This window comes from Parasteatoda tepidariorum, chromosome 4 (genome assembly GCF_982258835.1).
Source record: "Parasteatoda tepidariorum strain Cologne lab strain chromosome 4, Ptep-v5.0, whole genome shotgun sequence".
Taxonomy (NCBI): domain Eukaryota; kingdom Metazoa; phylum Arthropoda; class Arachnida; order Araneae; family Theridiidae; genus Parasteatoda; species Parasteatoda tepidariorum.
Genome location: NC_141758.1, coordinates 62350408 through 62371901, shown reverse-complemented (window position 1 = coordinate 62371901; position 21494 = coordinate 62350408). Strand labels below are relative to the sequence as shown.

Below are 21494 nucleotides of genomic sequence, written 5' to 3'. Positions count from 1 at the left end.
CAATCGACCCTTCCGAATCGGATCGACCCCCATTCGCCCCCCTGTCTCAGATCGACCACCGCTTTTCTTAAATAGACCCCTGGGGGTCCATATAGACCACTTTGGCGACCTCTGCTATAGAGTATTGCGTTCTTTTCCACGCATTAAATCTTAATTGCTCATCTTTGCTACTTATTTACCTTTATTACTATTTATTTACTTTACTACTTATTTACCTTTACGATCCTTAATGTACTTACCTTCACTTTTTTACATCGTTTTTAACAGAATTTTTAAAATTTATATTAGGGGTGGTGATTGTGGAACACCCTATGTGCCTCTTATATGTACAGATCGGTTATTAAAGGGAAAGTTGATATATGAGGGAAATATGAATTTTCTGAAAATTAAAATTAATAAAAAAAAACTTTAAAAAAAACTAAAAATCAGACTTACCTAGCTCCTGTTTTGTTCCCACACACAGTTGGTTGTCCATCGACGTCCAAAAGCCATGATGACCGATTACTGACATGAAGATGATAAGCTCGATGAGAAATATTCCCGAATGTGAAACTTCTAACACATTTTTGTCGTAATAATCCAATGTAAAGCTAAAATTATAAATAATAAAAAAAAATTCCTTTAATATTTTTTTATTATTACAAATTTAAAAGGTTTGAATAATACAGAAATTTTTTTTTAAATATAATGAAAATTGAGGGGGAAATTCCTGATGGTCAATAATTATGAGTAAGTAGAAATATCTAAGTTTCTAATTTAGCACTTATGTTAAATTTGTCTCACAGAATACCACAATTATAAATAATAAGGAAATAATAAAGCTTTCTTATTTATTCAAGTCATTTATATTAAATAATTATTAATATAAATTTTTATAGAGTTAGTTATATTATTTATTATCATTATTATATGCTTTTTAATCCTTACTTCAGTTTTCAAGAATCGAATTGAATAAAGCTTAATTTTTCAATTGTGTTTTCTCATTTTTCCTTTATTAAACTTTAAAAACTAAAGAGAAACAATCATTAATATTGGAAAAAAATTTATTGGGATATTATTCCTAGACATTTTTATGAGTAAATTAATTCAAATCTGACATAAAACTGTAGCATTTCGTTGGAACAGTTTTGAAGAAAAGTGAAAAAAGTTAAAGTCACTTTTTTTGTTTAACATTTTTCAACAGTTCTTTTTTTCAACAGTTTAATACCAATCAAAAAAGATTAATCGAAAAGCATTAAAAAAATGGATATTATAAATAACACTCTACAATTTTTATGCAATAAGTAATTATATATACAATATGTAACAAAACTTATCGAATTTAAAAAAAGAATTTCAAAATATTTTTTAAATGAAAATTGGTTGAAAATTTCAACTTTTATTTTACGCTTGATTGGCCTCTTAAAAAAGGGCTATTTTCGTTAATTGCTATTTTACAATACTTTATTAAAAATATATTCATTTAATCTAAAAACTAAAGTGTAGTTCTCCTTTTTTATATTATTCAGGAGAAAAAAAACTCTCCTAAATAGTGAAAGTAAATTTATAAATTCCATATTGCACAACATATAACATATTTTACTTGCCACGAATATGATAGTTTTGTATAAATAGTATTTTAAAGTCGTTATGAAGACATGAACAGACACGTGTCATTCAAACATTTAATTTAGTTTTTAAAAGGAAAGTCTGATTGGATCTTTACATATTCGTCAAACTGAGTTATTCCCGAAATAAGTACATCAACCTGAATATTTGAATAAGGCGTAGAACATAGTGAACATAGAGTTTGACCTTTAAAAATATGTTTAGTCCTGAAAGTAATGGGAATAGTAATTCAAATAGGACATGTGTGTTCGTCTGAGTAAAGATTACGAAAAAAAATGGGTAATTGCTTTCTCAAAGAATGAAAGATTAGTCCTTTAGTGCGGGAAAATATTTCTTCTTTCTATAATGCCAACAAAAAAAAACTAAAGGGAGTAACAAAACAAACAAGAGTAATTTCAATAACAATATTATCAGAAAAATTAGTGTTGTTCTATTGTAATTTATAATAAGCATTTACTAGTTGCAATACTTTAGCTTTCAAATAAAAAAAATATTGTACAATATATTTTAATTAATCTTTTAATTAAAATATATAAGAAAAATAAATAATAAAAGGAAATGGAAATATCAGGATAACATTGAATATTTTATGGCTTTTCGGAAAGTATAAGAAAATTAATTAAATAATTTTGCTGTTTTTTTAATTTATCTTTTCTTAATTAACTTTAAAAGGTGAATTAAATTATAGAGGATAGAAAAAACAAAAAATTAGAAAACTCAAAATTACTGTAAACACAACTGTAAATAACAAAACTAAAATATAAACATTTAAAAAAAATTTATTAAAAAAGAACAAAAGTAATCTTTTTCATTAAAACACTTTTGGAAAAATTTAAAATTATTTTAATTAAAAAATATCAATGCCGCTCTCGTTATCAGAACCCAAGCAATGGTTATCCTTAGCTTTTTTAATTGCTACGTATACAATCAGTTTAATTTTTGATTGATTTGATTTTAATTGATTTGACAATATAATTAATTTACAACTGACTCAACAGGTAACGAGCAATCAAGTTTCGAATATTTAATCTTATTTTACATGGTTAACAAGGTAACATTAAGAAGGTATAGTTTTATCAAAATCTTAATAATAATAATTTTTATTCATTTATTTTTCTTAAATGTGAATTACAAGCATTAATTGATAGTTTATACAAAGCGGAACAAAAAATTTCTCACGAATAGCATTCTCGAATTTCCTTTAATGAAATTTAGTTTCCTACAACATAAATTAATAGTTCGAAATTACATTCGAAAACTCAAAACGAAATGCTACAGAAAACTACCTGCAAAGCAAGAAGTGCAAAAACCATCAAACAAAACACTGTTAATGTCATAACTTCCAGCAACATCCCCATTGAATGCAGCATGGCATTGACTATAGTTTTAAGTCCTACAATTAAAATAAATTAAAGATACATTTTAGAAATAAAAATTATGGCAAATCGATTTTATTTAGCAATTTTGACAGAATGGTTTCAAACCATATAAGAATTTATACATATTTATTGCTAAACAGATATAGAAAATATAACTGATATTAAAAAAACATTTACTTCGAAATTGATAATTTTAGTGAATGAGTTTTTAAAATAATGCCATAAGACAATAGACTTATAGTATTTATTCCAGCATTAATTTATAAAAAACAACTTTTTTTTTCTATGAAATGAGACGATTTTATTAAATTATTTAAAAAATTTTATCGCTTTTAAAATAATTTCGTTTTTATTAACCGGCGCAGATGGGTCGTCGGTATTCCTTTTTATATATTTTTTAATAATGATTTAAGCATAAATAATGATTTAATAAGCAAAAATAATGATTTAATTATAAAAAAAAGCAGTTTAATAGTTATGTCTGTTAGATCATCGGATTTTTATTTTTATTAAAATATAAAATTCAAAAAAGTAGTTTGAAATTTTGTTTCATTCACATTCAAAAATTTAACAATAATTGATTTTGTGAATTAAAAAAAAAGCAATAATGAATTTCTGTTCCTCTTAGATCTAAATAACTACGAATAATTGTAAATTAGAAAAATTGTCGGAGAATTTTACCTTTAACACAGAAAGGAACACCCGGTGTTACATGCTTTATTTCATAACCGAAATTTATTAAAAAGCTGAGTATAATTTTTTACTTATTTTGGCCTAAATTAAAACAAATTAATGAAAAAAAGTATGAAAAATATCTTTAATGAAAATTCTGCAAAGTGTTAATAATATACTACGTATAAACTTATATATTTTATAATTACCTGGAGTTATTGACACTGTTTTAAGAGCTCTGAGCACTCGAAATGTGCGAAGTCCGGATAAATTTCCTATAGCTACCCCTATGGCTTGTAAGCTCAGGGTAATATACCTGTAAAAAATAACCTGTAAAAAACCAAGAGCAAGAAAGCATTTTGCCAAAAAAACTATTTTGAATTATCGTATATTATTTATTTTTGATAAATTTAGATAAATTAGATGAAAAATTATTTTTGACTAATATTTTAACAAGTTATCAACCATTAAACATTTATTTATTACCAAATTTACAAAGATACGTAAAAATTACTCACCCAGAAAGTACTACAATAAAATCAAGCCAATTCCATGGATTTCGCAAGTAAGAATATTTATTTAATATAAAACCTTTGGCAATTACTTTGATTATCATTTCAATGGTATATATGACAAGAAACACGTATCTGTAATGTAAACATCCCAAAATCAAGGTATGGTTTATAAGTTAGACATGATCAAAATAAGATTACATAGCATAACGCATAACACTCTAGAGCAAGTTCTTTGCTGTATTTATTCAAATACTTGATCTTGCCTAATTTGGGATAAGGGATTTCAAATCTAAACTTAGTTTTGTTCCCAAAACAACAGATTCTTATAAATGACATTTTTTTTGTCTATTTCTTATTGAAATATGTAAACTTAAAAAATTCATTGCATAACAGAGGGTGCGTAACTGCTTAGACAAACTTCTAGGGGACTTAGGGCATATCGTCAGGATTAAAATCAGAATTATCGTCAGGAGGCACATATGCTCAGAAATGCTGCTGTACGCGGCTAGGGATGCATCTCTATTATGACATGCTCAGAAGCACACGAAGAAACAGTTCATAATAAGGAAGCGCAATAAGACAAAATTTTCGGGCATGGGTTCTATGCAATTTTAATCCTGATTATATGCCTTAACTCCCCTAGAAGTTTGCCTAATCATTTATGCGATCTCCTGTTAAATATAGCGTTTTTAAACTTTTACGTTTCAACAAAAATTAGACTGAAAGTTTCATTCTTAAATTTAATTTAAAGAGAACTGTAGCATAGAGAGGGTAACTGATTGCAGATTTGAAATCAGCCATACGGAGGTACTTAGGATCTCGTTAAAAAATCTCATGCAATAGAAAACAACAAAAAAATTGATCCCCAATGTAATACATTACTATGTAGAAAATATGAAAGAGATCAAGGTAATTAAATTTTAAGAACAATCAAAGATTGAAAAGAAAGTGTTAAGTGACTGAACTTAAAAAATTATCATTATTAGGAAGCTGTTTCAAAGCATTTTTATTCTCGTTAAATGTAGCCACTTAGCACAAGGTCTTTACAGGAATATTACTAATCTACAAAATAAAAAGATAGAAAAAGAAAGAACGAGTACGTTATTTTCCAACCATACGTTATTCCCGAGTACGTTATTTTCCAACCGTTAACTAAATAACAATGAAAGCCATATTTAAAACAAAAATTATCAAAAAAAGCAATTCTAACTATGTGAGATAATAATAAATAAATAAAGATAAAAGTTAAAAATTTCAACATTACATTGTATAAATTTTTTGATTAATAATATGTTATTATATATTTTCATATCTGGTTACTTTGTATTTCCATATCATTGTAGTTATAAAAGCACAAAATTTAAAATTGTAATTATTGTAAATAATATGTTAAATATTTTTGCTCAGTTTGTAAAAATATTTAACATATTATTTACACCTACTGATAAAAATAAGTTCTTTTTCAAAGATATTCTGAAATTAAACTTACTCGGTCTCTTCAATTGGCTGTGATAGAGCTAGGAAGACGCAGTTGATAAGAATTGTGGTCATAACCACTAATTCAAAATACCTAAAAGAAAAACACCCAAATTCTTAAAATCAGAAATTATTTTAGGTTTTTAGTTAAGAGATAAAACTTTTTACGTTCATAAAATTAAAAAAATTTATTTCAGAGAAAATGTTAAATACAGTCATCAAAAGTTAAGAGGGGAAGAAGAGATTTGCTAAGTTTAAATTGGACAAAAAGATCTAAGTTTGACGCTATTGTTTTTAACAATTCTCTATTTTAAATCAAATATCAAGGAATTCAAAAGCTTGTTTCAAAAGATAAGCAAACGACACTGTTAATTTAAAAATTTGCCAAAGAAAACTTTATGTAATAAAGAATAGTTTTATAATAAAAAGATATCAAAACTTACCTGTGACAAGAAATTCTAATTGCATATCTTCTAATTATGGACCATGGGCTAAAAAGAAATAATGAATCTTCGGCAGAATATCTGTACAAATAATAACTGGAAGACCTTTTTGCAATCACGCAGAAAGTCTGGAATGTAAATGAAAAAGAATAATGTTGCTTGTTGTTAACTAATCGTCTGACAATGAAAATAAATTTTTTTCTCACAATTTCATTTCCATTAAATCGTCTGAAACATTCTTTTTCAATTTTGAATGTAGTATAGTTTATTTCTCTTGCAAAGCTGACTCCAAAATTATTAAACAAAAATGTGCATTTTTTCACAATTTTTTGCCAATTAATATTTAAGCCAATAATGCGGAAATATTTTTTCAAAATTTCGAATAAAATTTAACCTTTAAAGCTATCTTTAAAATTAAAAACGATCCACAAGATGTGGTCAAATTTTTTTCATATTTCCTTTCCTATGAAATTGTCTAAATTAATATTTTCAAAGTTTAAAAAAAAAAAAAATATTTATTTCCTCAGAAAAGCTGCTTTTAAAATCATTAAACAATTTAAAAATGGGACAATTTTTATTTGTTCACAATTGTGCTTTGATAAAATCATCTGAAGTTATATTTTTAAATAAGTAATATTTTCTTTCCTTATGAAGACTACATCTAAAATCATTAACGAATTTGAAAAATGTTGAAAAATGTTATATGTCAGGTAAATGCAATGATCAGCTTGAACATGGCAGCAAAGACTACGTCACGAAATTAGCACTCTTAAATTTACCTGAAAAGACGCGTTTATTTTGTTTATAGTTATGCCTTAAAAAGGAGTTTAAATAAAACTCAATGATTTAAAATCAAAGATATTTGACATAAAAAAATAAGTTAGGCACATAAAAGAAAAACTAATTTAGAAATAGAGCTAATTCGTTTAGGAGAATGGAAAAGAAATCACTACAATTAACACATTCGTTTGAAACCACTACAATTAACACATTAACACATGTTTGATTAATTTTGATACTAGGTACTAATTAAAATAAAAAAATAATAAGCTATGTACTAAAAGTTAAATTAGTGGATAAATAGTAGTTATTTAGGAAAACAAACTGCTGCTAACTATTGTATACTACTACTGGTGCTAATGATGCTTAATTTTATTAAAAGGTTCTAAAAGAAGTAATTAAAAACAATTATGTACTGAAAAGCAATAAGGTATTAATACATTTAGTGGAACTGCAAGAAATCACCGTACTATTATTGATGCCAATGATGCTCAATTAATTTTGATATGTATATAATGGGTACTAATTAAAACAAAAATGCTAAGCTAAGTGCTAAAGAACTTAACTAGTGGACAAATGGTACTAATTCGTTTAAGAGACACGTTAAAAAAATCCCCATTTCATTAATGACAGCAACATTTCTTAATTTATTTTGGTAATAAGCACTTTCGGTATTACAGTAATTGGTGTAGTTTTAATTAGTACCAAGTACACTAAAATTGGTACAATTAGTATATGGTACCTATTAAAACTGCTTCAAAAATATGCAATTATAAAGATGAAGGGAAAAGAGGTTTCTAATGGGCCATCGAAAAGGATAAGTATCATAAAAAAAGCACTTAATTGTGAAAAAAGTTTGACTATTATGTTTTTGCCTTGAACAAGAGCATTATGCCAAATGAATCTAAATGCAGGTAATCTTTATTTTGATAGGATTAACTACTAAAACGAATTTCATTTAATCTAATAGCGTAAAGCCATCGGTAATAACAAAAATTAATACTAAAAAAATCATTATTTTAGGTTTATTAATTGTGTTGGTAAACGTCAAGACCAGCCGGTCGAACACTTCCCGTGTAGTAAATGGTAACTGGTGCACGTTAAATCTGTCGGTTCACAAAGTCCTCCGTGTTCGCATAACAAAACATGCCTCTGGGGGTATTGAACTGTAGATTGATCGTTTTCTGGTTCAGGTCAAAATTACGATCTGGAGATGAATGAATGGGTTCACCCTTTAAAACTGGTTGTGACGTGCGTGTGGCTAAAGTCGTATTCCTGGCCATAGATGACCACTGAAAAGCAGGAAACGCACTCCCTGCCTTAAAGTCGCCTGGTTTCCTCAAGAAGACTTGCTGGTATTGACAAGTGGCATTAGAAACAACAACAACTGATTTATTGACTGTTTACTTCCCCCCCCCCCCGTAAGAAGAACGGGTATTCAACTATTACAAACTAATCTTTTAAGTGATATTTTAAGCATATTGTTGAACAAAAAAATTTACATCTTTACAGTTTGAACGAAATATTAAAGCTAGTATCGCCGAAATCCTCTATCCTCCCAAGGTTTGATCAATTTTCATAAACATTTACTTAAATTTTTCTACTTTATCGAGAACTTTTCCACGAGAATGGAAGTTTTATTTTAAATTTTCAATATCTCTTTGAAACTTTAAAAAAAATGTATTCCTTCGATTATTTAGATTAATTTAATAAGAGATTTCGCCAAAATATTTTTTTAGAAAAACTCCTACTTCACCAAACAAATATTTCATACAAAATTGGAAATAATTTTTTTAAAAAGACGTCATTAAAATCACTAGAAGTACATATTTATTGCTGCAAACAAATATCAATCATTTATGTTATGTCAATTTTTTTAGGTAACTATAAGAATATTAAACGCTGCTTAAAAATTTCTAGAGTATAAAAAATCAGCTAACCCTTTCGGCCCCAACGGAACATACATATCTCGCAGACGAAAATACTATTGGAACATATGCGTCCTGTCTAAAAAACCCAGTGGGACACATATATTCCAATCCCCCCTCCAATTGCCCAGATAATTCATTTTTTTTAGCAGAATATTGTTATTTTTACCTTATTTGATCCATTAAAATCGTAATTTGGCGTTTTACTGAAAAAGAAAAAACTGGTCTTTAAAGGGCTAAGAAGCCCTAGGCAAGACAATATATCACATCTTGACTTCTCATATTTACTAAAAAGATAAATAAATCACCCTGCGTCCTTGTGCCCTATATCTTAATTTATATCCATTTATTTAAAAAAATTAAGCTACGAGGTCGTCTAATTGGTAATAAATCAACCTTAAATTTTATACAAAGTTTCATCAACAGACATGTACAATTAATTACTCGAATCAACCCTTAATCTTCAATAACCTCATTTCCTTCTAGGTAGAGATTCTCTTTAAATCTATCGATCAGGAATAAAACTTACAAAAAATGTAACTTTTCTGTTGTTCTTCCGATAAGTTTACGAAACGAAAATGAATAGCTTCTAGAACAGTCTATTTTTAAAATCCTAAGCAACACGAATTTCCTGAAGGTCAAGATGTTGAACTACTATTTAGGACAAAAGGCCGAAAACCTAAATTGGGTATTTCATTGGCATGTTCTAATTATGCAAGCTCTACTTAACAAGGAATCGATTAAGCGAGGTCCGCTGGTAACGATTCATCTAACCAGTATTTATTAATTCCAAAGAAAAAGAATTTCTGGTAGTGCTCTTTTCTTAAATAGGCTTAGCTTCTATTAGTGAATGAGACATTGGATAATGTAAGTTGGAAGCTTATCTATTCTGACATAATTGACTTTCTAGAATGGACATCGGTAAAAGAATAATACAGAAAGACAAAAAAAATAGCTTAATTCTGGTAAAGTTATTGGGGGCGAAATTTTGAAAAACGCGATGATTTTCATGAGAGCATTTTTCATTTTATTATAATTTTATATAGCAATAAAACCTTTTTAAAAAGCAGAGCTAAAAGTTTTTGAACAATTAATTCTCATAGTGATAGATTTCCTTAAATTTCCATTTCTTTTTTTAACTAAGATGGCGACAATGTTTTTTTATGGTTTTCAAACTCATAGAAAGCAAGTCCTTTTTTTTTGTTTTCCCTTCTTTTTTTGCAGTTTGGAATAAAGTAAATATTTAAAAAGAAAAATAGAGCTTGATGTTAAGGTAATTTTTATTTTAAGATCAATTTTTTGATAATTTAGCAGCCACTTTTCATTTTTTCTTCACTGCATCATTCCAAATTTGTTAATATTATAGCAGTATTAGATGGCTAGGATATCTCTTTAGATATAAAAACTCTAATCCAACTAAATTAGTGATTTTTTTTTCAAAGACAGAAGGTACACGAAAAAGAGGAAGACCCCACGAGGTGGAATGATTCTGCTGAAAGAAATCTAAGGGATCTGCTCCAGATAGAGTCAGATGGAGGAGACTCATGCCCTGCGACAAACTGTAGTACTGAAGAAGAAGCATTATAGACATGACGATCAATATAGTGTAACCTTTGAATTTACACAGCTTACCTAACCAGAAAAATTATCTCAAAATTGATTGTAATGTATTAGATGTACTTAGTTTTATTATTTATGGGTAAGAACTAAAACTATTTCACAAAATAAAACTCCTACAAAAAGTTCTAAAAAGTTTAAATGTTTTGTGTTCAATATTAAAATGTTTTGCGTACAGCATACCTTATCTAATCCAAACTGGCCAACATCTTCTAACGGGGTATAAAATATTTTGGAAGGTAGCAAATCTGGTGCGATGCAAACACATTCTCTCTCGGGTAAGTTGGTGGCCCTCTCTTTTTTAAATCCATGCTCTTCTCGACGAGCTTCTGCAGATCTGCACCTACTCTCTTGGCGAGCAAGCGACTCGCGAGTATAGGGTACAAGTCGCAAGCTCCCAGCCGACCACGTGACTTCATCCATCCAGGTGATGATACTATCTCCTCATTAAACCAACAACCATCTGTAAACAAAAGGAATTATTTAATTTCATCCATTAACAACAGCTGGAATGAATGGAAAGAATACAAAAATTGAGAAAGGCCTCTTAAAATTATCTAAAATGAGGAAAACTTTTGATGACTGATATATGATGCATAAGTGGTGTAAGATATGAGGTAATAAAAAGAAGCAGAGAACAAAAAAAATTGCATTTATTGACGTCATTAAACAATAAAATGCTCAATTCAAACATATTATAAAAACAAACCAAAAATTTAATTTCTCGGATAAAAAGGAGTTTCATTAAAGACTATGGTTTCCCCTGACTGTAACCATGTCCCATGGAATCAATCAAATTTTCAAAGAGAGAATGCCACGAATATGTTCTATTGGGTTTATATCTGGAAAATAAGCTAAACAGTAGGCAGTAGGTTCTGAAAATAATTGTCCTATGACTTTGAGCCATTAGTGAGCCTATCTTGATAATGCATAGATAATGATGTTTTGATAAAGCATCTTGATAATGAGAATTACTGAGATGATTCCCTGACTTATTAATAGTTAGCACTTATTAAATAGAAGAATTTGGGGTCAATCTTTTAAAATATTAAGGTTGATTTTCAGTTCGGAAAAATACAGTCGTGCTTCTATTTAACAAACTTCCATTTTGAGATTTTTTTTTAACATTTTGTAAATTTCTTCGTAAAATAACTTCCAAGTAGCGAAGTAAATTTTTCTATTTAACGAAATTTTCTTCCAGATCCACTTTCCCTATTTCCCGAAATATTTCAGAACATTTCAAACTTATTTTATGGGGAAATGACCTTGAATTGATTTTCGAAGCCACTTAATTTTCAGAGATCGTAGCAAAATCCCTTTCCCATTTTGTTTGCATTTCAAACGAAAATCTCAAATAAAATTAACGGATTTTATCAGTATCAATTAAACTTCAGAACGTAATGTATGTTTAAAATTGCTTTTATAATAAATGCAGTTGTAATTTTATACATAAATTTAACCTTTTCTAAATTGAAAATGTATTTAGCATGATAATTTAACACTGGATAATGTTTTGCTCTATTCTTGCTTTCCGTGCAGATTTCTTTTATGGTTAAGATTTACAAAATAAATAGTAGATACTAGTTTACAAGATAAAGGTGTATGAATTGCTATTTTAATTATGTCTACTGTTTATGAATTTACAACCTAATTTGTGTTATTTAAGTATTTTAAAGGGTAACTTTCTATTTAACGAATTTTCCTTATAACGAACTTATTATAAGGATTTAGTGACTTCGTTAAATAGTGGTCCGACTGTATGTTATTAGAACAAAAGTTATTAAGGGTAATGTCTTTTTTTTCCTTTTGTTTCACTATACACAGAGTGTACTCGCCCGTAAAAAGTATGTTCTTCCACTCATCTCGTCCCCATCTGAGATGGTCCTATGACCACTTTCTGCAGGCAGTATAGTAGTTCCTTTTCTTCCAAACAGAAATCATAGGTCTGTATGATGGAGCTTATTTCGAGCTGTTTGAGTCGAAATACTGAAACCAGTATCCCGCTGAATGTTCTGAAGCAATAAAGTGGTGTTCGCATTGCCAGCTCTTTTGTCCGTTTGTGTTAAATACTTGTGGGGAAAGGCCAGTAGACAATGTCAACCTTCATCTAAAAAAAGGTACCTCAAGATTGAATCAAGTTAGCATATCTTATATACTAGTGAATTGATGTTTAATAATTGTAGTGGTAGTTAAGCCACAATACATCCCACCAGAATTTTATTAGGGATAGAATTCGATGAACGGATACCACTAGTTGCTGTATTTGTGAGAAACCGGGAGAACTGGATTTAGGTCACCGGGTTTTGAGCTTTAGCCATGAGAGCTGCATTAAGTTCATGGTTGTATGTGTAGTTACTCCTGTGTTGCTATTAGCAGTCGAGTGTGTGCAGGATCCCGTCGTGTATAAATGAGACTGAGAAGCAACAGCGCGAGGCGGACGATGTTGCAGTCACAAATAGCAAGCCAACTGTTTAATGTGGACCATCCATCGAAGTAGTCGTGATCATATAACGTGCGCAGATCACCAATGTGGGAGAAAAGACCATTAGACAATGCCGACCTTAATGTTTCAAAAGGTACATCAAGATTGAATCAAGTTAGCATGTCTTATATACTAGTGAATTGATGCTTAATAATCGTAGTGGTAGTTAAGCCACATACTGATTCTCTATTTTCGTTGTTGCAGGCGTACGAACTTATCCAGATTTTCTGTGAATATTCCCAGTTTCCAAGTACCAATTTCACAGTATGGAAATGACATTTTGAAAAGTCCCTCTCCCTTCTGCTGCAATAAATTATGTTTATCCAAATATATTTTATACTAATAAAATTTCATCAGATATCGCATTTTGAGTATTACTTATTTATATTATTATTCAATTGTAATGCACAAAAGCATTACCATATCTCTGAAATAAAACTATCTGCACTAAGTAGTAATTGTCTGCATAAAATTACAAAATCCATTTATTCGCATATTGTTCTGCACGAAATAATGCAATAGTTTTAATTATAAATTATTTTTAAATGACTATTAAGATTTTTATCAGTTATTTTTAGCTAGTTACTAGGAATAATTTTTTTCGAATTATAATGTATAATGTCTTTATGATTATTAATGTAAAAGTACATTAATTCGTACAGTCCTTACATTGTGCAATTTTTTAATTTTAAAATTCGAAATATCTCGCTTTAAATGTTCTTCACAAATAGCAGTTAAAAAATACAATGTTTTTAACTTTATTTTCCTGAAAACTTTTTTAACGTGAAATATTATATCTTGCTAGTTTAAAATTTATTTATTAGAATCCCAATATTTTCTGTTATCAAATGTTTTAATCGGAAATACTAACTTTATAAGTCCTTTTTTTCCAAATATTGTTCTTTTGTGATTATTTTATGTTACTATTTAAATATTATTATTTAATTACAGTGAACTAAAACACCCCCAAATTATTAAAAATAAAATAACTGCACTAATTAGAAAATATTTACAGGATATTGAAGAATTTGTTTATTCACATACATTTTCATAAAAAAATTATGAAATAATTTTAATACTGATTCATTATTGAATAAATAATTATCAAATTTGCTTTTTAGGCTATTTTCATTGGTTAATTTTAATAATTTCTCATGAATTATTATATTTAAACAAGTTTACTCTAAGTATAATTAGGGTATAATTATAAAAAGAATTAAACTTTTCGCAAATTTTACAGGCTTTTATAATAATTATGCTGTATAATTAACGGTGTAAATAGTTGTAAATGTACCGGCATCCTCAGTGCCGGTACTTTTTTATAAAAATTTTCAGTGCACTTTTAAAATTAAAAATGCATAGTTTTAAATTATTCGAAACTCATTTATTTCCTTATAAAAAGTCATATGAATAAGATTCATTTTATGAATTGATGTGGATTCTCGGGTTCATTGTGAACTTTAATTCCTTAATTGAACCTAAATTTGATTTGAACTTTAATTGAACCTAAATTTGAGTTGAAGTTTAATTGAACCTAAATTTGAAATTCTGATATATGAAGATTTGTTTTAAGAAATGAAAAAATAACATTTAATTTCATGCTACATTATCTCATGTTTTCTGAAACTATATAATCATCACAGAAATTAGATTCATCACTTTTGAGGTATTGGACTGTATTATTAAACTGCACTTCTTTTTGAAAACATACCCGTTTTTCCACTCCGTTTGCAACAAAGTTACTAGTATAGTTTCCCGTTTTAGTTACAAAGTCATTTTCAGGCCTGTTAACAGAATTAAAGTCCCTCTAAGATCCTATTAGTATTAATAACCATTGTGGCATTTACCACGTCCATTGAAAACTTGGTTTCAACGATTAAACCAGAAGCTCTTTAAAATTTGGATTAAAGGAGCACTATAGATATCCATCAGCAAGATTTTGATAAATAATTTATTGCTGCACTTGTTGGATCCTTGGGCATAAAATTGATTTCAATAGTGCAACATTTCTTTCCACCCCTGTCACAACAGCTCATCTTGATACTCTGGTATCTTGTTTCATTCAATTCTCTCTTTAACTTAATGAGTTTCTCAGCACTTTTCTATGGAGCGTGGAAATGCTGCCTGCTCTGAATTGCCTCTCTCAGCCACATAGATTTTTCTAAATTTGTTTTTCACCTTCATTTATTTTCCATTTATATCGTTGGCAACTTTTCGTTTTTTGTCTCACTCTGGCTACCGCAGTTTTTCTAGTTTTGCTTTCTACCTTTATTTATCTTTCATTTTTCCTTTGGTAACTTTACTTTTCTTGTTTTAAATATTTTTATTCTCTTTATTCACGTCTGGCTACTCTCGAAAATAGACGCTTATTTTTGAGCACTCGAAACATGTCTAATTTTCCCACTTTTTAGTTTTTGAAGAAAAAAGAATTTTTATATTCTATACATTAATTATTAGTATAATATATCATATTAATTATTATATTTATATTAATTATTATTATAATATATTATTTAATATATTTTATATATTCTATATAAAATTTTTATATTCGAAAAGATGTACTTATATATCTTTTCGCTTTAGTTACAAGGTATCATTCATTTCATTTAAATTTAATTAATTCATTTAAACTCTTTTAGTTTTCTTGTGCAAGATATTTTACTTTCCATGAATTTATAAAAACAATTTTCTAATAACAATTTTATTAACTAAGGTTTGTTCTTAATTACACTTTCCAAAACTGTAATAACTTCGATGGGCAGCAAATATATTAGCATGTCATATAAAAATGGACTTAATACTCAGAAAAAAAGAACGAAGATGGACATAATAAATAATGAAACTGACATGAGGTTAAACATAAATGACAATCTAATAAATCTTAAAAATACTTGCAATCACTCAACGTTTTTACTAAGGCACGCAATGCGAGTGACTATATTTATAAAACACATTTATAATATTATTATCTTAGAAGCATATAGTTTACAAAACTTAGAAAAACTTAATAAATAGTTCTATAAACCGATGTTTGTATTTGTATCCAATCAAACTTTGTAATGTTGTTAGACAAGAGCATTGTATTTAGAAAATTGTATTTTATATTGTTTGGAGTAACTTTCGTGATCTTTTATTTCTAAAAGCGTATTAAGTAGTTTAACTTATGAACCTATATTATACAGAATTCAATAAAAAAAATAAAATATAAAAAATTTTGACCCTCAAAAGCTGTTTGTAAATAAATCTTAAAATTTTTGTTAGATAAATTTATGGCCACATTAAGAAATTTTATTTAGGAGAAAAAACGATTTAGTTCGCTGATGCCAAATTTAACGTAGTATAATATATATATATATATATATATATATATATATATATATATATATATATATATATATATATATATATATATATATATATATATATATATATATATATATATATATATATATATATATATATATATATATATATATATATATATATATATATATATATATATATATATATATATATATATATATATATATATATATATATATATATATATATATATATATAACATAATAAATAAATACATTAAGGACAAAAAGAAAAAAAAACTCGAATAAAATTAAGGAAAATAATAAGTTATTTATTTTATTAACATTTATTAATATTTATTTTATTTCATTTAGCAGCATTTTATTTTATTTTATTTGTTGCAAATATTTTGTAAAAAAAATATTTTGAGTTCTCCTCACACTATTGTATTGATATATTTTGCTTTGGCTATATTGATACAATATTAGAAAGCACTCCTTTTTGCGGATATAATCGTGTGAGCTGATGAAAAGATTATATCCTTTATTTTCCGGTTTTTTATTATTTCCTTTCCTTTTTTTCTGATTTTTTTTTCTCCGGTTTCTTATTATTTTTATTATTATTTTCCACCACCCCCCTTTTTTTTTCCTCCATTGCCCTGTAATGTTTTCCATGTTTTCTCTACATTTTGAACCGGAAAATTGTCTCAACTTATTTAATGGACTAATTGTAATTACTAACATTTCCCTTTTTGTGTATGATTTAAGAATTTATCGGGACTTGTTTGCAAGATTCTCTCTAGCTCTTGAGAGAGAATTGGATTTTCCTGCTCTCCATACAAAGATTACTTAATATATATATATATATATATATATATATATATATATATATATATATATATATATATATATACACTACCGGTCAAAAGTTTGCGAAAATTTTGAAATCTACAAAGAAAAGGTCTAAATTCAAATGTTCACAGAACTGCGAAAAATCATTCAAATTGCATGAAAATTTGATATGTTCTAAACTGAACCCTCTACTGTTAGTTACATATGATCAAATTGCAATACTTTGTTTTTGGCGAACTGAATCTAGCTTTTTATCATAGGTTGTTTTTATGGTGAAAAAATTTGTTAAGTTTGAACACTTGCCAAATTCGCAAAAAATTTTTTTTGTACTTTCTGAAAATAGAAAATAGTTATTCGAACTGTTCTATGCAAGCCCTCAAAATTTCAAATCGATTTGAGTTTTTTTGACAAAGTTATAGAATTTTGAAAAATATGTGCACTTTTCTCGATTTTTGAGCATTCCACATATGCAGTCTTTTAGTCTATATATCTTCTACCAAAGAACATTTTAATTTTAATGTTTTCTATATTTTCAAATAATTAATATTTATTATAAAAAAAATATTCTTATTCATTATTGTAATTATTGTTATTACAAAGAGTTTATTATGAATATAATTAAAACAGTATCTCATAGATGTTCCTGTATATGATTGTACACAATGCGCTGGTTCATTGAATACTACAAGTTTAACAAACAATACTTTACTTAACAATTGTAAATAATCAGACCAAAATCATTGCACTATTGCAATGGTAGCCACGACTGACTCAAACAAGAGTTCAAGAGCAACTGACTAGTTCGAAGCAATTACAACAGATGGCGTTTTGCTTAAGACCGAACAGTCATATTTCATCGAAAATTTGTTTGAAGAATGTACTATAAAATTTCATTGACTAATTTTTTTACTTTTAAATTATTTCATTTGAAGCATTATTATAAAAATGTCTCCTAGAAAAGAAATATCTACGGAAAAACGTGCAGCTATAGTATCTTTAAGAAAAGCAGGTCATACTATAGACAAAATCGCAGCATTAGAAAACGTTTCATTATCATGCGTTCATTCTACAATTAAAAGGTTCAATGAAACAGGACTCTACGTTGATCGAACACGTTCCGGAAAGCCAAAGATTACATCAAATCGAGATGATCGAAAAATTATTGTTACAAGTTTGAAAAATAGATTCGATACGCCTGCACACCTGAAGTGTAAATTATTCCCAGGTTCAGAAAAAGTTTCAACTTCAACAATAAAACGGCGTTTGCGTGAAGCTGGCTTATTCGGACGTGTCGCAGCAAAGAAACCTCTTCTTAGACCCAAAAATAAAATATTACGATTAGAATGGGCTCGCAAACATCAGCATTGGTCAATCGTAGATTGGAAAAGTGTACTATGGACTGATGAATCAAAATTTGACATTTTTGGGACCAAACGTCGCATGTTTGTAAGGCGTCGTGAAGGAGAACGAATGCAACCAAATTGCATTCGACCAACGGTTAAACACGGAGGGGGTTGCATAATGGTTTGGGGATGTTTTGGAAACGATACTGTAGGAGATTTAATTAAAATAGATGGAATAATGGACCAAAAAAAGTACCATTCTATTTTGCAACGTCATGCTATTCCTTCGGGTGAAAAAGTTGTCGGTCCAAATTTTGTATTTCAGCAAGACAATGATCCCAAACACACGTCAAAATTATGCAAAAATTATTTTAAAAAAAAAGAAAGCGAAGGCCGATTGAAAATTATGACGTGGCCAGCTCAGAGTCCTGATTGTAACCCGATTGAACTTTTATGGGATCATTTGGATCGACAAATTCGATGCTTTGATATTTCGAATCAAAATCAGTTATGGGACATTTTACAACAGGAATGGAACTCTGTATCACTTGAAGTGATTAATGGTTTGTTAGAACGAATGCCACGCATATGTAAGGCTATAATAAAAGCAAAAGGTGGATGGTTCGAGGAATCTAAGATTTAAATGTTAATTTATTGAATTACAAAATACGAATAAGAATATGTTAAGTATTTGACCTGTTGTAAATAAAAGAGTTTAGTAAAAATGCAAATTCTTTATACTATTGTTATTATTTTTTTAGAATTATTTATGTAATTATTGTTATAACTTTTTATTTTAATTTAATGTAAAGTAAAAATATCACAACAAAACTAATACATATAAGCAATAAATGTAAACAATAAATATAAACGTTAATAATTACAGTAATGAATAAGAATATTTTTTTATAACAAATATTAATTATTTGAAAATATAGAAAACATTAAAATTAAAATGTTCTTTGGTAGAAGATGTATAGACCAAAAGACTGCATATGTGGAATGCTCAAAAATCGAGAAAAGTGCACATATTTTTCAAAATTCTATAACTTTGTCAAAAAAACTCAAATCGATTTGAAATTTTGAGGGCTTGCATAGAACAGTTCGAATAACTATTTTCTATTTTCAGAAAGTACAAAAAAAAATTTTTGCGAATTTGGCAAGTGTTCAAACTTAACAAATTTTTTCACCATAAAAACAACCTATGATAAAAAGCTAGATTCAGTTCGCCAAAAACAAAGTATTGCAATTTGATCATATGTAACTAACAGTAGAGGGTTCAGTTTAGAACATATCAAATTTTCATGCAATTTGAATGATTTTTCGCAGTTCTGTGAACATTTGAATTTAGACCTTTTCTTTGTAGATTTCAAAATTTTCGCAAACTTTTGACCGGTAGTGTATATATATATATATATATATATATATATATATATATATATATATATATATATATATATATATATATATATATATATATATATATATATATATATATATATATATATATATATATATATATATATATATATATATATATATATATATATATATTATATATATATATATATACCAGGGGTGGCCAAGCTCCTTGATAGTCGAGCCGTTTTTTAAAATTTGAAATTTTTCGCGAGCCGCAATTAATTACGTATTTAAAAAATAGACAAAAAAGGTGTGAATTTTTTTTTTTACAGAAGTTATATTTATTGAAAACATATAAATGAAAATACAAAACACGTGTATTGAATTTAAATTCTGAAAATTAAGCACATTTATTTTACTTCTATTGATAATTCTTTTAAACTAAATAATTGGTGACAGCACTTCTCAGTAATTCTTTGAGATGCTGGTTAGTTAAAACTGATCGGTGTTTGGATTTCACAAATTTTAAAGTGGAATAAAATGATTCACATAAGTACGTTGTTTCTAATATTGAAATAATTCGACAAGCAGCCAGCCTTTTTTAATTCAGGATACTTCGATTCTGGTACAAATTTCCAAAATTCAGTAATCGACGTCGACTTATATTTTAATTGTAGAGCTTGATCTTCTTGCATCTCTATTAATTATAATTCTACAGATGCTTTTTGGGGTATAATTATACTGGAAATGGAAAACTCACACTGAATTACACTCTATAACAAAAAAATCGACGCACCAAGAAGAAGTTATCCGATTGAAACGAAAATTGGTGGATAGGAAGACAATGTACAGAATAGTAAATGATTAAAATTTCAGAGCAATTGAATAATTTATTGCAGAGTTACAGTAACGAGTTCAATAAAGTGTTGATCCGCCTCTAGCCTGGATACAAGCTGCCACACAGCGTGGCATAGACCGATAAAGCTCCCGGATGGTCTCTTGCGGTATTTCCTGCCAAATTCAATCCAATTGTCGAACGAGGTCATCAACATTCCGTGCCAGATGCAATCGCTTTCCCATCATATCCCAGACATGCTCGATGGGAGAGAAATCTGGTGATCTGGCAGGCCAAGGAAGAGTTTGACAAGCTTGCAGACAGTTTATAGCAACACGTGCCGTATGTAGTCTGGCATTGTCTTGCTGAAAAACCAGCCCAGGGCGCTGCAAAAGGAACGGTAGCAAAACAGGTCTTAGGATGTCGTCGACGTACCGCTGTGCAGTAAGTGTACCTCTAATGACGACCAAAGGGGTCCGGCTGTCAAAAGAAATGGCACCCCAGACCATAATGCCTTGTTGAGGGCCGGTGTGGCGTGCAATAGTGAAGATAAGATCCCCCCTCTGCCCTGTGCGTCTCCAAATACGTCTTCGATGATCGTCAGGACACAGTTGGAAGCGGGATTCATCGCTAAAGACTATACGTCCCCAGTCGGCATCATTCCAGCCATATCTGTTCAAAACATTCATGCATACAAAATTTCAAAGCAATCGAATGATTGCTTCTTGGTGCGTAGATGTTTTTGTTATAGAGTGTATGTTAATTTTAAATGGATTCAGAAAAAAATCAAGAGACGATTTAAAATATTTCAAGTTTGTTCAATATTGAAACAAATTTTTTTAATTCGAGATAAATGACACAATATTTTATTTTTAATGTCCTTTTGAAAAAGTCGTA

At 28.4% G+C, this 21494-nt stretch overlaps 1 protein-coding gene across 1 annotated transcript in view; it reads right to left on the bottom strand.

Annotated features, from left to right (window-relative positions):
- Positions 1–21494, bottom strand: part of LOC107444465 (sodium channel protein 1 brain) — a 79643-nt gene that overhangs the window by 50392 nt on the left and 7757 nt on the right. Inside the window, exons 2-8 of the mRNA XM_016058615.3 lie at positions 10602–10881; positions 6094–6221; positions 5664–5744; positions 4178–4306; positions 3869–3975; positions 2895–3001; positions 436–590 (exon numbers count right to left, since the gene is read on the bottom strand). Of these exons, the coding sequence (XP_015914101.1) occupies positions 436–590; positions 2895–3001; positions 3869–3975; positions 4178–4306; positions 5664–5744; positions 6094–6221; positions 10602–10841 (947 nt within the window). The 5' untranslated portion in view covers positions 10842–10881. The remainder of the gene's footprint in view (positions 1–435; positions 591–2894; positions 3002–3868; positions 3976–4177; positions 4307–5663; positions 5745–6093; positions 6222–10601; positions 10882–21494) is intronic.